This window comes from Cloeon dipterum, chromosome 1 (genome assembly GCF_949628265.1).
Source record: "Cloeon dipterum chromosome 1, ieCloDipt1.1, whole genome shotgun sequence".
Taxonomy (NCBI): Eukaryota; Metazoa; Arthropoda; class Insecta; order Ephemeroptera; family Baetidae; genus Cloeon; species Cloeon dipterum.
The window spans coordinates 17,261,869-17,279,031 of record NC_088786.1 but is presented as its reverse complement, the minus strand read 5'-3'; the positions used below and the strand labels follow the sequence as shown (position 1 = coordinate 17,279,031).

Genomic DNA, 17,163 nt, shown 5'->3' with positions numbered 1-17,163 from the left:
CACCCAAATTTTCATTGTCGAATTGATTGTTGACCTTTTCTTGCAACAAGGAAATTTGCGTTTGGTTGTTGAAAGTTGCGCAATTTTGCCGCGACCAGGACGTATTGCACATTATTGGACATTAAATATTTAATCTAACAATTTTATCAACTGCTATAGTTGTATATTCGCAACAATTCAAATTAATTTAAATGCTGCCGTTCTGTATCATTCCACTTTTAAGGGAAACAAATAGTATATCTAGTAAATTTTATATGTAAAAACTTAGGAATGGAAGAAACTCAATTTGTAGGGGCAACTTAAAATCCCAACCCCTGTCTCTCCCCATGTTACATACATTAAAAAGGGAGTGGGGGTTTGTGGACATTTTTAATTAGAACCTATTGTCCATACAATTTCGAGTTTCTTCCATTATTCCCTGCTCTTTGTTCTCCCTATGTTTCCGCACAAAATATCATTTTAATAAAACCTTTTGACGTTAATTGTTGACAGCTGAAGTGTACATAAAGCGACATGTGGCGAAAATACAACACATTTTCCACTCAACTTCGAGTAGAATCGAGTTATTATGTACTCGATCGCAAGTGGGATGAATATTAAGAGTGGCGAGAAGAGAAAAGGCGACATGTCTTCGTTGAGAGCTGAAAGAAGAACGCACGTATGTCGATATTGGCGTTCGTCTCTCCGGAGACCAGAGTCATTGCGAATTCAGTTCGGCCGACGACGACTTCGCTGGCGCCTCGCGAGACTCGCCGCCTTTACAGGTGGCGCATCCAAATTAATGCACATCGCGCCTTCCTCTGCTCCTTTGGACGTGTTGCCAAGTGCATCATCAATCGAAACAACGAAATGTCTGTGTGGCCGTTGCTCCTGCTCCATTTTAGTGCTCAGGAGAGACTTAAGATGCGCGTGAGCATAGGAATAATTAAGGTCAATAGTGCAAAAATAATCGGAATTGTCGATTAATGTTTTAATAAAAGCCACGGAAAGACCAATTCATTTAGCCTCCTCATTCTGATAATTTGGTGCCCATTAGTATTTTTATTCGCTTTCCCAAGATCAATTTTATACTTTCGCTTTAATAATTATTAAAAATCAAATTAGCCGAACAACCATTTCCAACGCACGTGCAAAATAAGTGGTTCACTACTCGTCGTTGTTTATTGAGGGGAGCAAACGTTGCGGTGTGCTAAAAGAGCGGCTTATCAACTACTGGCCGCTGATTGATTATGAGTGGTGGTTGGCAGCCGATCACAATGTTTACCGGGTGCGCTGAAAATTATTCACCGGCATGCCTAGTCTTTTTATACCGCATTCTGTCGAGCATCTGAAATTTTCCGGTCCTCTGATCAATTACGCTGACCAAACATTAGCCAATTTTAGAGTGAAAACACCATGCTTTAGGGATATTAAATTGTGGCGTTGTTGAGGGTCTTTCAAACTCGCTGCTAAAACATTATTTGCACCAGTTTTCGTACCTGTTGCAGCACACAGGGGTATTCGTGAGCTGGAACCATTGGAACACTAATTTTGGTTAATTTATAATTTTATGATAAATTGGTCAAACCTCTTTAAAATTGTGGCTATTTTAACTGATTAAGAAAAAACATGTCCGTGTCTCCAAGTTTTTATTGTTTTAAAGATTTTCCTTCTCTTAGGTATTATAGCCTGACGGAAAAACTAGCGGACACTTAATTTTTCGTCAAAGAATTGCTTTAAAGATTTTCACTCCAGGAGATTAAAACATTTAATACATTCACACATGGTTAACCATCTTCAATACTTCTGATAATGACCCAGTTTTCGCCAACCTTGCTATGGTCAAACAAAATTGGCCAAATTGGAGGGGAGCCTTCTCAGCTGACAGACACATGTTTATGAGACTCTTGTCACACGGGGTTTAAAATTTAAATCAAATTAAAATTTTTTCAATTTTTTTTCATCTATAGGAAAGAATTACGATGCGCAGTATTTTCCTATATTAAGAATTTTATTAAAGTTGTTGCTGTTGGTTGCGTGTGTGGACTGCGACTTTTGGTAGATGGGACGACATCGGAAATAAGTAGACTGGGCTGCGTGGCTGAATGTGTAGTGGTAGTGAGGCTCGGAGAGTGGGACGGAATAAAGACTCGGGACGTGTCCGAGTGGGTTCGTCAGGGACTTCGGTGAAGCGGGGCGCAGCATCCGAAGTGTGGTACCTCTTAAGCCCAGGCGTGCGATCGACAACATCGGGGACGGAAGCTACATCGTCTCGCTGCGATGGCGATCTTACGTCTTACAGGGTCCTCGTCCAGATTGTCCTCATTGTCAGGGTTGGTCCGGTCGTCTAGGCTGCTGCAGGAATTCTCTCTCTTTTGAATTGGGTCGCGTCGATTTATATATGCTCGTCAAACAATGTGATTTGTCTGTTGTGGGAATTTGTGTGTTGAAGAATGGTCATTGTTTGACGGAATGTAGGTACCCTACACATCTAATAAATTATTTAAATCAAAAATTTGATTATCTTCGACTTTGGCTCTACCGGTAGATTGGTTAGAGCTCAACGCACAAGTCGCATCTCTGGTTGCCGTATATTGTTGAAAAATCAGATCGGTATTCCTGCTTTCGGCCATTTTCCTGCAGACATAGTCACAGTTTCAAACCCACATTAGCTTTTGTTATTAAAAAGCGAATGTTTCAATTTATTTTCCGTCCCACTGCTCTTTATGTATTCAAACAGATGAAACAATATATCCCAGAATTGATTTCCTTATTTATCTTGTCTGTTTCTGGTGTTAAAGAAAATTTTCCTTAACAAAAGACAAAATTTAGATTTGATCGTGATTCGTCAAGTGCTGTTTGTCAATCGTGAAAGGCAAACAAGAAAGGCCTTTTTGCCAGCTAAAGTGCTTCTTGGCAAAAAGGCGCGCATTTTGGGCTGCCTCTCTTCTTTTCGATCAGCACAGCAAGAAGCTTTACAGGCGTTGAAGAAAATCGAGAAATCGAAAATGGTTTGTGCCTGTGTCGCACATTTTCTTTCAAACGCGAAGATCAAAGAAAAGCTGCCGAGATTACGGATATATATGCACAGAAATCGGGGCGACGAGAGGGTTGCTGATGGCCAAGTGCCGCGGGAGTGGATATGAAATTCGTCGGCGGTCCGGGCCAAGGGCTGCAAACTCCGATCAAAATGCCAGGAATTTCATTAACCAAGAGTAAGAATTTTGCCGAGTAGATCGTTGATTAAAGCGTCTCTTTCTGGCCGAAAATTCCCTGTCCTTTATGTTCACATGTGATAATACATATTATAGACGGCGGTGGAGAGCAAATTAATTTTCAAACCAAGAGTGTCACACGCCACAGTGCTCTCGCTCGCAACCTTTTGGTTACGGCAGATTTTGGAATGCGCACAGGCACGGAATAATTGGATGAAACCCACCCCCTGGGCGTCCACAAGTTATTTGTAAGCAAAACAAAACAACTGTGAGCGGCCTGTGTGACGCAGACGGAGCATTTAGGACACCGCAGAAAGACGAGAAAATCTGCTTACAGTCAAATGCTAAAATAATGCTCCTTTCAGAAAATTGGCTCAAGCGTGGACTGAGCAGGTCAAAATTTTGGTCCAAGCAAAGTGAGCTCAGCATTTGAAATTCACTCTCGAATGAAACCGCAGTAATCACTTGATTTTTGTGACTTTGAATCAAATACAAATAAAATATAAACTATTTTTAAACATTATTTTTATAGTAAAAATTATATTTAAATTTTGTTATTTTGAACCTCATATTTTATGTATTTACTTAAAATGTGCAATAAAAATTTGCGCTAAAATGCACAACCGTAATTTGAGAGATTTCTTGAAATTTGTTTTATGTTTGCGAGTAAAATTTATAAAACAAACGTTTGTCGAATGCAACTGAACTTAATCCCTGTCAATGATGCTTTAAATTAAATAATATTTTGCTTAAAACCTTTTTAATTCCGTTCTACCAAGATTTTGGATTTAAAATCACTATGCAGTGAAAATAAAGAAATTAAAAAATGGCTTCTCGCTCCTTGGATAGGTATGTTATCGCTTTTACTAATGCTAATTTTCGTTTTAAAATTCGAAAAATTCCCAATTCCCAAGATGGAAGTGATCTTTCCCACGGGCGCATAGCGATGACAATACGGTCTATTTAATCGGTTTTCCGCTAGTTTTGTTGCCTTTTGCGGTCAGTCTGTGTGGACATGTATGCCAGGTGACTGATGGGTCTTTCTGGTATTTCAATAGCCACGTTTGCTGACGAAGCTTGGGAATTTCCAAACAAACTAGTGCTCCATTAGATTCTGTAATTTATATCCCTACACTTTTTTAAATTTCTCATCTTGACCGTACAATGGAAATTTTCCAATTTAAAAATCTCTTTCATTTTTAATATTGTTGTTGTTACAATATTCCGTGGAATATTGTAAATATAAAAGCTGATTTCAACAACTATTTTTCGCGTGGAATGCTTAACAATGAGAGCAGTTATTTGCGAGATTGGAGGTCGATTGGACGCGATTTTTCGGCGTAGAAATTTTTAGATGGCAGTTATATTTGCTTAAAGTACTTGTTAATAGATGGTGAAATTCCAAATTTGAAGCTCGGGAATGGGGGCGTTCCCTATTTTTTCGGTATCTCAAAAATACCCGAAAAACGAATTGTGTTAATGAATTCTAAACTGCAACTCTTGACTGCGTTGAGGTATCACCTTGAAATTTTCACTGCCTAACCTAGTTTTTGATCCTGAACAACTTTTGCATCTACAAAAAATTCGCAGGTCGAAGGTCAAGGTCACCTTTTGCGATCTTTTTTTGAAAATTCAAAATTAAGGGATGATAGCCCCCTACGATTTTTTTGGGGTTCAGGGCTGAAATGTAGCCCGTGAAATTCTGCACAAGCACACCAAGTTTCATAGGTGCAATCGCGATAGTTTTGCTGCAATTCGAATTTGAAGTTTGAAAACCTGCTCGAGGCCGCTTTACCGCGCGTGGACTTTGAGCAGCGAGTTCACCTCTTGTTCTTCAAGTTGATTTTTTTCGCATTTCACTTGCATAGAAACACCAATGGGACCTAGGGTAGACTAAGGAAGGTCAAAATCGACCTTCAGGGTCGGTCCCTGACGCGACCCTGAGATCCGAAATATCGAAAATTTCCAATTTCATCGAACTTGGTGTCCTTTAATAGGTTTTCACCACCGTAGAGCTCAAATATACAGCCAAAACTGCCGAATGACAATCCTGAAACCGGTTCTTGAAATAATTGTGGTAGCAATTAATCCAGACGTGATGTGAGAAATGGTCAAAATTTTGAAATTTTTAATTTATGAAAAGATGCTTCTATTTTGCACATATGAAGTATAATATGTGCTGATAATAAAGGATCTTATGCTTAATACTATGAAAAAATGTTATTAAATGCAATGACAATAACAAATAATCTACTTTTAAAAACTAAAAAAAAATTGTTTCCTTACTTTTTTAAGTAAAAATTTTAAACATATGTAATTTATTTGTTCTTGCTCTAAATAAATTTGTTAACTTTGTAAAAAAACGATCAGTTTTTTTAAAACTCAATATAAACTTCGTGTGTGCAAAACAGAAGAATCTTTTCATAAATTTAAGATTTCAAAATTTGACCATTTTTAACATATGGAATTCTGGCTAATACCTCAAATATTTCAAGAACCGGTTTCAGGATTGTCATTCGGCACTTTTGGCTGTATATTTGAGCTGTACACCGGTGAAAACCTATTAAAGGACACCAAGTTCGATGAAATTGGAAATTTTCGATATTTCGGATCTCAGGGTCGCGTCAGGGACCGACCCTGAAGGTCGATTTCAACCTTCCTTGGTCTAACCTAGGCCCCATTGGTGTTTCTATGCAAGTGAAATGCGAAAAAAATCAACTTGAAGAACAAGAGGTGAACTCGCTGCTCAAAGTCCACGCGCGGTCAAGCGGCGTCGAGCAGGTTTTCAAACTTCAAATTCGAATTGCAGCAAAACTATCGCGATTGCACCTATGAAACTTGGTGTGCTTGTGCAGAATTTCACGGGCTACATTTCAGCCCTGAACCCCAAAAAAATCGTAGGGGGCTATCATCCCTTAATTTTGAATTTTCAAAAAAAGATCGCAAAAGGTGACCTTGACCTTCGACCTGCGAATTTTTTGTAGATGCAAAAGTTGTTCAGGATCAAAAACTAGGTTTGGCAGTGAAAATTTCAAGGTGATACCTCAACGCAGTCAAGAGTTGCAGTTTAGAATTCATTAACACAATTCGTTTTTCGGGTATTTTTGAGATACCGAAAAAATAGGGAACGCCCCCATTCCCGAGCTTCAAATTTGGAATTTCACCATCTATTAACAAGTACTTTAAGCAAATATAACTGCCATCTAAAAATTTCTACGCCGAAAAATCGCGTCCAATCGACCTCCAATCTCGCGAATAACTGCTCATGAGCTTTTTTGTTCTGTGCTATGTCTGCACTCGCACCTTTTAAAATAAAAAAACTCATATATTTAGAAAAATACTACAAATATTTGAAAAAAATCAAATTATCCAAATGTGTCTGGTGTTGTTAGATGAAATATAAAATAGAATATTTTATTTCACCCTCACCCACTCGGTCCAAAAGATCCAATTTCCAGAGAGAGCAAAAATAAAATAAAAAATGTAGCAATGGAGGTATATTTAATTTTCCGCTGATCTTGCCCGAAGTAAAGATTTCTCTTGTAATAATTGAGTTTCGTTGTTATGTTTTGCAAGTCAGCGAACGCGAGTTCAAAGGTAAAGAGCGCACGCAGAACACAGCCAACAGCGGCATACACAATATGCAAAAAGCTGAAGCTGACAGTCCTTTGGATCACAAACACAAAGATTTCACAATGTGCGCGTGTAGTCTATATAGCGACTGCTCGCAGCACAAATGCAAATTGTTCCAACAAGCGGCGCAAGTTTGTATTTGATAAACCATATTATGTTCACTGAGAAGCATATAGACTGCAGTCAGTGCGTTGAAAAGAGATACATATAATTTATTTTTATTTGATTTCAATTTTATTGGCTTTGATGACCTTTTCATTTTTTTATGCAAACCATGCCGAACTCAATACTTGTGCAATGATTAATCAACAAACGTGGTGACCAAAATATAAGTAGTGCATTTTATCATATTTTTTAAGCATTTTATGATTAGAGTAAGAAAAAATATGATTTTTTCTCTCAGCCGAGTGGATCTGACGACAAAAGACAAATCCATAATCCATGCATCCTACCATGCTTAGTGACAAATAATTTAAATTAATGAAATAATGAAGGGAAGTATTTAATAGATTTTGTAATAAAATGTTACATTTTGCAAACAATTTTTGCTCGATGAATTTATTAAACGATATTTCAATCGCATTTATTAAAATTAGCAAATAATAGGGAAGTAAAATACTCTCTGGGGTGGCAGCAGCAGTCAGAGGGGCAGGTTGGTTTTCCCATGCACTTTTTATCTGGGTTGTCTGATGGATGGATTGTAAATCAGTATAATATAAAATATATGGCAGTGTTTTCTCTTTTTACTTTTAAATTAATGTTTAAATAAACAAATTAATGTTTAAGCATTTTTGGTGCATGGCTGATTTGAATTAACAGAGATTAAAATCTGGATCTAAGAAGCGAAAAGTATATTTTAAATTTGTCTCAATAATTTGTATTTTATTGGGGTAATCCAGCTTGAGAAATAAATTTTGAGGTTTAAAAAACAACGTCCGAAATTACAAATAAATTATGTACTGTAGAAATCACTTTAAGCAAAGGCAGGAGGGTAATCAACGTTTTTCTCTCTCTTCTGTTTTTTCTTGGCACATTAAATATATTATTACGTACATTTATATTTCTGTTTCTTATTTCGCTTATATTTCTTAATGTAATCACAAAATCAGACGGCAGGTGGCAGCTAGAGCAGTAGAGGCAAGTTTGATCTAAAGGAAGCCCTAACAGATGGCATGCCAAGCAAGTATGGCGCGTTGTGACCGGTTGTGACCGTGACAGCTCAGCAACCAGTTTAGCCACCACAACCACACACGCATTCACAGCTGACCGGGTAGTGTTTGTTGCGCCGAAATAGCCAGTTTTTTTCCATTTTCAACAAATTTACAGGTAACTTTTTTATTTTGAACATTGGGTTCGATTCCATGAGTATCTTTGTGCCAATAAGATTTCATAAAAATGATGTTTTTGTTCGCTTTTCTCAAGTCAACGCAGTTAACGAAAAATATTAACCAAGCAAAATCAGAGTTTTAAAAACAATTTTATATTTAGGAATTATTATGCTAGCAGAAAAACTACATATATGTAATTATGTCTTTTTACTTCCAGGTTTATTTTATTTACAATATTTATCTGCGGATAATCTTTTTCGTAGAGGATCTCAAAATTCAAAAATTCAATATTTCCTATAGAATATATAATAAATACATATTTATGATACATATTAAGATCCATAATATTTATCTGATTTCTCCTACATTTATTTTTTATTATTAAAGCAGGTTGCAAATCAATTACATTTTTAATTATAATTAATTCTTTGACTCGTCGTACATTATGTTCCATTGCATTAATTAATCGGTTATAGAAAGCAGATGATGACAATTTTACAGAACACAAATTTATTGGCAAACAAGCACTTTTTAATATAATATATATAATTTCAGTAACCGGTCTCAAAATGGTGTCTGTGATTAACACTGTGGACACTGGGCACGAGGACATGGTGCACGATGCAAAGATGGACTACTGCGGTCTCCGGCTGGCCACTTGCTCGTCGGATATGTCTGTCAAAGTCTATGACGTGCGCAACGGCACTCAAACCTTGGTGGCCGACCTCAGAGGCCACGAAGGACCTGTCTGGCAGGTCGCCTGGGCTCACCCCAAGTTTGGCTCCATCATTGCCTCTTGCTCCTACGACCGAAAGGTCATTATTTGGAAAGAAACCAATGAAAAGTGGGTCAAGTTCCTTGAGAATTCCAACCACGAGTCTTCAGGTACAAATAAATTTATTTTTTTCTGCTGATTTTCATAATAACATAATTTACAAGCTATTATCTATAGTTTTGTTTTGGTCCTTGCTAACAAGGGAACGCTGTATACGTTTGGAATTTAATTTTAAACCTAAAATTAAAAGCCACCAGTTACAATTTTTCTATATAGCATTGCTTTTTTATATGCTCACCTCTTTTGTGTTTGGCGACCCCCTAATAGCGAACAACAAAAATAAAATTGATCTTAATATTTACTGAAATTTAGCGGTGCTCAAACTAAAATAAAAATTCAAGTTTTATTTTGTTTGCTGTTCATCCCATTTTGTATAAGATAATCAAACAGTCTGTTTTCCTTCCAAAATATTATGTTGTCACTATCCTAAGACATGTCGACTTGTATCCAATTAAACTTTGATAAAATCGTATATTCCTTAAGAAAGAAACTGTTAGTTTACGACTCTCAACATGTTGTTTACATTTCAGTTAATTCCATTGCCTGGGCCCCTCACGAGCACGGCCTGATTCTATGCTGCGGTAGCTCCGATGGCTCAGTTTCCATCATCAACAGCAACACAACCATCGCTGGACAGTGGGAAGTTAAGAAAATTGTCCCCGCTCACACCGTAAGCTTTTCCATGCCCTATAGAGTCATAGAGCCACGTTTATTCTTATTTTAGATTGGCTGCAATGCTGTCAGCTGGGCGCCAGCGGAAACACCAAATTCGCTCTTTGATTCAAACAGCAACAAGCTTGTCAAAAGAATAGTCACCGGAGGTTGCGACAACCTGGTCAAGATTTGGAGGTTAGCATTTTTCTCATTTTTCTTATGCATTATGAATCCTATTTTGTGAATTTACAGAGAGGATGGCGACCAGTGGGTAGAAGAAGCGAAATTGGAACGCCATTCTGACTGGGTATGTAGACTAAGGGTTTAAAAACCCTGCAATATATATATATATATAATAAGATAATGCCGTGCACTGAAAAACCGTTCTTTGTACAACTTCTTGAAACCAAAGATTTTTTATCTATTGCGACAGTAAAATATTTTTGTTCACTATGATAGGAACTATCAATGAAGAGTGGTCTTATAACATTTTGTTATTTAACCGTAATTATTTTTTATATCTAAAACAATAGGTAATATAACCACAAAAAATATTTTTTGTATCAAATAATGAGGAAATTTAGCCAGGCACCAAGAAATAATTAGATTGTTTATTTTTTGTTGATGATATATTTTTTATTATTAAATTTGAATCGCTTGGTAATCTATTATTACTGTGCACGCATAAAATATCTCGTAGAGGTCCGTTAAAAATCTAGAAGTAGTCAAACTTACAAAAATGACACATGCATCGATTCATCTGGTCAAGGAGATTCTGCATACTGAATTTCACAATGATAGGACAAAAAATATGCCATAGCTCACCTACAGTGTTAGATTCCCTGCTAATCTGCAATAAAATCGCATTTTGATTCTAGATAGAAACTGTAGGAGTAAGTGTCGGATGATTGAAATTGAAAAATGATAATTGGAATTGTTTTTATTTGCATATATTTTCGATACAACGTTGTAATTACATCTATTGCTGTTTGAACATTTGCAAACATGTCAAATCGAACATTTGCAAACATGTAAGTGACTCAAATACTTCTTATATCTATTCACAAAATCAAAAGATCCTCAAGCGTAAGTGATGCTTACCGGATAGCAAGAGAGTCGTTCGTTCAAGATGCGGTGGCGAAGGTAGCAGAACGTCGTAGATTAATGGTGGAGGCAGTTAAGCCATCCAGAATAAATTTGTTGTAGTTGGTGCCCAAATATGTGCGACAGAAGGTTCTTGAGATTTCCAGAATTGCTTTTATAGGGGCACAAATTGAGCTAGTGTCCGAATTGGTGTTTGAATTGTCCTAAGGTCTGGGGTTGTGTCCGATGGAAGGTCAATTAATTGATACATACGAGTGAAGTGTGCATAAATGTCCGAATGTGTCCGGTGAAGAATAATTATTTTAAGTCAATAATTCTGGAAAGAACAAATAATTGGAAACAAATTTTCTGGAACTTACTTGGGAAACGTCCGGAAATTTCTACTACCAAGTAGTGGGGAAAATCACCACAACACTTTTCATTTTCTTCTAAAATGGTCCAATCAATCAATCCCAAATTTTCTAAACAATCTGATTATCTTGGAAACAAGCCAATTTCAAAGATAGACACGTGTTCACTCAACATGCCTTTCACAGTTCTAATATTTTGTGCTGTGTTGAATAATTTCTTACATGTTTTATTGTTTGTTCTAGGTCAGAGACGTTGCTTGGGCTCCATCCTTAGGCATGCCTCGCAGCTACATCGCCAGCGGCTCTCAAGACAGGCGAGTAATCATCTGGAGCAAGCACGGAAACGAAGACTGGAGGCATACTGTTCTCAACACGTTTGATGATGTCATTTGGAGCGTCAGCTGGTCCCTTACGGGCAACATCCTGGCTGTTACTGGTGGAGACAACAAAGTGAGTTTTAACTTAGTTGCTTGTTTTGTTTTTGTGAAGTTGATGACCATAAATAATAAATTTTTGGAGTCAATTTATAAAAAAAAAATACTGAAAATTAATTTTTACAGGTGACCCTTTGGAGGCGAGACCCCGTTTCTGATGACCAGTGGACGTGTATCAGCGATGTGAACAAAGGTCAGGGCCAGGTGATTGCCGGAGAGCAAAGAGCCTTGTGAGACCGGCCAAAAGGTGGAAGGAGGTCTAGAAGGAAATGAGAGTGAAAACCTGTGCTAATGGCTTGTTACTCAGACGTCGTTAAAATCTTCATTCTTCAACCAGTTAAATATGTATTATAAATTAAAAATTGTATGTTTCTAAACAAAAAAATCACGTGAAATAGATCCGGTTCATGATTATAAAAAATTAGTTTTTTTTCTTAAATTTAAATAGTTTCTCACATTTGCATTGTAGTTGAGATCCTCCTACAAAAAGATTTTCGACAGTAATACTATTTACAGGATTGACAGCAATAAATAATATTCCAATTTAATCAGATAATATTTTTAGATACAAGAATCCAGTAATGAAAGTGCTTCAAAATTGAATTGTATTTGATTCAAATGTTGTATGAACTCATTTAATTTTCACTTTAAACTTCTAAATCATGTCTTCTTTCTAATGTTGTAATGTCTCTTTTAGCAAGGTGAATCTTACGGTGATTAATAAAATACCTGTAGAAATTTTAAGGTGACGATCACTGTAAGATTCACCTTGCTAAAAGAGACATTACACGATTTTGGTCCTCCGGGCCGGATGCACTCTTTTCATTAAGAAGTGTAAACGTGCCAGAATAAATTATATCTTCCTTGCGTGCCGTTTACGTATTCTTTGAAAATGAACGCAAATGCGCTAAAGGAAAAGTGAAGCTGGAAATTAAGAGAATTAGCTTGATAAACAAGAAATGATTCTCTTCTGGCTACATTGTTGTGTTATTTTATTGACATCTGGTCACCACGTTTGTTCATTAATTATTGAACAAGTATTGAGTTTGGTATCTACTTATAGCCTTCTTATCAACTTAATTACCTATCAATTCTATTATTAATTGCGAAAATTTATTTTATAATATGCTGAAATAGCATAGAGATAATACTATGTTACAGGAAATACAAAATATTAAAAGAAAATTAAGCTGGGTAGGGTCATAAAATCAATTGATTTTCAATTTGCCAAATCTAAAGAGGATAATTTTCGAGGACATACTTATGTTTGGGAAATGATTTTCTAAAGTCCCATTTTTTGTATTTTAATGATGGAAAGTATATTTTGCAGTAAAGTTTGAATTTTGTTAAAAATGTTGTTTTAAAATTACTGGCGTAGATCTATCAAACCATAATATATGGGAAATATTTCTATGGAAAATTGTCATCTTTCATCAAAAATTATCGAATGGTAGCCAAAAAACACTGTGATTTTCGGACTAACAGGTGTGCTTCTCTTGTAAGAAAATGAAAAATTGAATATGTTTTTGGTGAAAAAGTCGCAGTCCTAGTGTTTCTAGAAGGAAAATTGCTGTCCTTTCTTCTGCGATTTTCTGGGAAAGTCGCAAAGCCCATGCAGTGTCAGCTGGCAATTTAATTTCAACGACGGCCGGCCGACGTTGCAAATCCTTTAGCTTGAACAAACATGCAAACTGCTACTTCTTGCTACCGCAAATAATATTAGTCGTAAGTCGTTGGACAACAAAACTTTTTCGCTATCTAGCCATGGCTGCGGGGAAAGACTTATTGTCTCCCGTTCCCTTCCCAGCACTAGAGCAAAAAACTTGTGCTCCTCTTTGTTTCTGCGGTGAGCGGCTGATCAGATTTGCCGCTTGACACGGGCATTAGCTCTCGCACTCGTTTTGATTAAGGATTCAGTTGATAAAAAGTTTGGCCGGCGCGCACACTCAGTCAGGAGTGATCAGATAAGAACTTAAGTCGGCCCGGATTTGCCTGAGACAAATTGTTCGCGCTGTTATCCTGCTCCCATATGTTGGTCTTTGTCTCCATGTGCGGGCCGATCGCCTCGCTCGGCAATGGGATTTTGCCGATGCAGCCGCCGCCGCGCTCTATCCGCCGATTAATCAGCATGCATGTGGCAGCTTGCAATTCACTTTGCCACTCCGCGTGCGTCTGCTGCAAACTGAGCTTTTATAATGCTCGATTTAACGCCGGCAGCCGTCCTGGGAATCATTAAACACTCTCGTGTGCTAGTTAGACCTGGAAATGTGGTTGTTAGATATTTAAAGATAGCGAATTTTATTCCATTAAAAAGGGGATCATATCATTTACTCTGATGGAGGTGAATAATCAGACGGAGTATTTTAAATGCACTTTTCATTGCATGCAGTCGGTCGCTCTTAACTTACAAGGGGAATGCATCTTCCATTTGATCGGAAAAATATGATGTTTTCCGCTAAGATGCAATATAGAGTGTTTGATAAAAGTTGACAATTTTCCAACGGAATAGAAATGGGGATCGCTAGATCCACGCCTCCGTAATTTTAGGAAATTTCTAGCTGCCACAATTTATTTGAAAAGTGATCGCATTTCAATAAACTTTACAATTTTGGAATCTGCTCGGCAAGAAAAATTCAATAATGTGCAATTTTTGTTCTTTTACAAAAGGGTTCATGATTATTTTTTTTTTCAAAAATTTCCAAATGAAAATAGCATGCAGAAATGTATTGGCTTGTAGCAGCAGAGCGTAATTTTTTCTAAGATAGTTCTCGTATAAAATATGCTTTTATTTCAGCTATATTACAATTTTTTGCGTGCTGTATAGATCTTGCTGGTAAATACAAATCAATTTTTCAAACGGCTGCAATTCTTGTTTGAATAAAATGATTTTGAAATGTAAGAAATTTTAAAATAAATTAGAGATAGTATTCGGGCTTGGGATCTATTCTAAGAAATTATTGATTGAGCGATCGCTTGTTTTATTGCTTAAGAAAATTTCCCTTCTGTTTCTGATTTCTAGACTAGCAAAATTTGGAATAAGGAAATTTTAATTAGAAGACCAATATTTCGTGAGAATCGCATTAAAAACAAGTAACTTCCTAAAATTCTTAAATCAACTTGACGATTTTTACTACAAAAACAAACATGTTTCAAAATTCAAATATTTCATTAATTTAAAACCCTCAAATAAACTTTTCTTGAAAATCATTAATGCACCGACATTGTAGACCGTTTCCCACATTTTTAATGTGTTTATATGGCTTCACAAGTGAGTTCGACCGTTTAGCCGGTGTAGGACAATTTTCATTCTGGCTCTAATAGTAAAAAATGCTTGAATTTTACTCATTTGGCGTGTTATGTTTATCAGACGCACGGAAAAAATCAATTTTCTTAAAAATGAAGAACCTGATTTAATTACCAAATGAAGGATCATTTAGATAATGATTCTATCTTTTAGTCTTTACTATGATAAATATTAGTATCTAATCTTTTGACATAGTATTTTGACTTTTAATTTAGTTTGATGTGGCTAGCCATATAGAAGCTACATCTTGCTTTATTGATTTGATCCATTATTTGATCTAAATTTTGAATTCTTTCGCATACATTCGGATTGAAATCCCTCAGGTAAATTTTACTCACGATGCGGTTCTACAGGTTGAAGCGGAATTTTTGCACGCTCGGCAGTTAAAAAAGGACTTCTCCGCAAGCCCCAACCGAATATCATTAAGGTCTAAAAAGCCGGCGCTGTCGACTTGCAAACGCAGCAGGGAGATGGCACTTTGGAAAGAGAGAAAAAGGAGGAAAAGAGAAAATGAAAATAGGCCTCTCGGCGTGCCGCTCAATTTTCCTTGCTTGTCCCCGCCGCGCCTTTCCTTTTGCTCCAGTGCATTTTCCGACTGATAAACAGCCGGCTACTCTTCTCTGCTCTCTCTCCTCAATATATTGAGTGCACTCGTGTGTTTTGTGCGCCATAAAATGAGAAGACGGGCAGCAAGGCAGCATGCCTTGCTTTTCTGCAAAATCGGCTGTGTGGCAGTAAAGCCGCCTTTTCGCCGCGCGCACCGACGGCAAAACCAAATTACCAGAAATGTTAACAAAATAGTGCTTGTTAGAATTTCCTGGAAAATTTGTACTGCATTATCTTCGGTGAAAAAGGGGTATTTATTCATAATTACTGTCGGGTATAATTGATGGTAAAAGCTAATGCAAAAAAAATCATTCAGGAAAGTCGGTTCTGCCGCTTAATTTTATTTCTGATTTCCCATGCATTGCCATTCAATTGTTAGTTAAAATTTGATAAGAAAAGGGTTAAGGGTTTAATTAAGATAGTTAAAACATCTTTCCTGTGCGTCACTGATTTACTTTAGAATTCAAATGAGCACAAATAATCAACTTTGAATTGACTTAGCATTTAAATATGTGCAAATTCAAAACAAAACATCAGTTTAAGATGCTCTTGAGTGGGTGGTTTTCGGTAATTTTATACCAATATTTATTAAGATTGTGTTGGACTTCTCACATAGTACCACGGGCGATTTAAATTGGAAGAGTTTATCAGTTATTAAGAAATGAAAAATTGTCTTTTCCAGTTGCTATAACTTATCTAAATAAACAACTTTATTGGAGAAAAGGTGCTGTTATTCCCTAAAAAAATCATAACATTTTACAATTTTCTGCTGTTGACAGTTGTTCGCTCCTTTGTCAAACCCTGCAGCTATTTTATATAATTGGTTAGAAAATGACTCGAAAAATTATAAAATAACCATCTGAAAATGGTAATCTTTTTCTTTGACAAAAAAAAACGTTTCTAAATATCCTAACTCTATTGATAATCCCTTTTTTGTTCTGCTAAACTCAACACATCTTAACAGAATGCGACAAATCATCGTTAGCGACGGAGAAATCTTCATTGTTCATTTATGATGCGAGTGCGACGTCTAGCAGATTGTTAAGCTTTATCTGGCATGATAGTTGTGGGATAATTGGCTCTCACCTCACGGCTTACAGTGAGTTTTCTGCAAGTCTGCTCTCGCGTCGCCCGACCCTTTTGGCTTTGGCCATCAAGGAAACACCATGCAGCAACCTTTGATCTCTGCGCGCCGCGTAAAGCAATTTCGCGGCGGCAGAAATCTGATTGTGCCATCCCTTGATCCGCGTGCTCCACACACACCCAGCCACGTAACCACACAAGGCAGGTGGGCCCTTATTAAATTAGTATAGAGGCGAATAAGGTCGGCACGCCGAGCACCCAGCCATCTCTGCGCGGATCACATTTTACCTTTCCACCTCGCTGCTGCGCTGGCCAGAATTCGTTCGATTTGTTTCGCGTAGCTCACGCCTGCAATGTGTCCACCAGCTTGCAGACATAAACAAAAATGAACGGCCTCTTTTTTTTGTAAAACACGTAAAATATTTTTCAATTTATTCAGTTAAACAAGCACTCCCTTTGCTCTTGTTGCGTGCTATTTTCTCCCTCATGTTCCCTTTTTCTTCCCCACTACCCTCCCAACAGAAGTTTCCCCCGGCAAACCCTTCACGACGAAAGCCAGAATGATGAACCTGCTTTCAGCAAGAAAGAAGAAAATGAACTATATAGATATGAAATAAATTATATAGTTTATGGTATTT

At 37.0% G+C, this 17,163-nt stretch overlaps 1 protein-coding gene across 1 annotated transcript; it reads left to right on the top strand.

The window, feature by feature from the left end:
• Window positions 1-8,044: 8,044 nt before the first annotated feature.
• Sec13 (secretory 13) lies at window positions 8,045-14,498 on the top strand. Its single transcript, XM_065497249.1, has 7 exons — window positions 8,045-8,153; window positions 8,711-9,040; window positions 9,521-9,660; window positions 9,715-9,839; window positions 9,897-9,951; window positions 11,342-11,548; window positions 11,659-14,498. The coding sequence occupies exons 2-7, from the start codon at window positions 8,725-8,727 to the stop codon at window positions 11,764-11,766; spliced, it is 951 nt and encodes a 316-aa protein (XP_065353321.1). The 5' UTR covers window positions 8,045-8,153; window positions 8,711-8,724; the 3' UTR covers window positions 11,767-14,498.
• The last annotated feature ends 2,665 nt before the right edge of the window (window positions 14,499-17,163 follow it).

What these genes read in the sequence shown, in the direction of transcription:
- Sec13 (XM_065497249.1), top strand. Translation starts at nt 8,725, where the DNA reads ATGGTGTCTGTGATTAACACTGTGGACACTGGGCACGAGGACATGGTG. An exon ending in AAATTGTCCCCGCTCACACC is followed by an intron (nt 9,661 to 9,714) that starts GTAAGCTTTTCC and finishes TTCTTATTTTAG; the next exon opens with ATTGGCTGCAATGCTGTCAG. An exon ending in TGGAACGCCATTCTGACTGG is followed by an intron (nt 9,952 to 11,341) that starts GTATGTAGACTA and finishes TGTTTGTTCTAG; the next exon opens with GTCAGAGACGTTGCTTGGGC.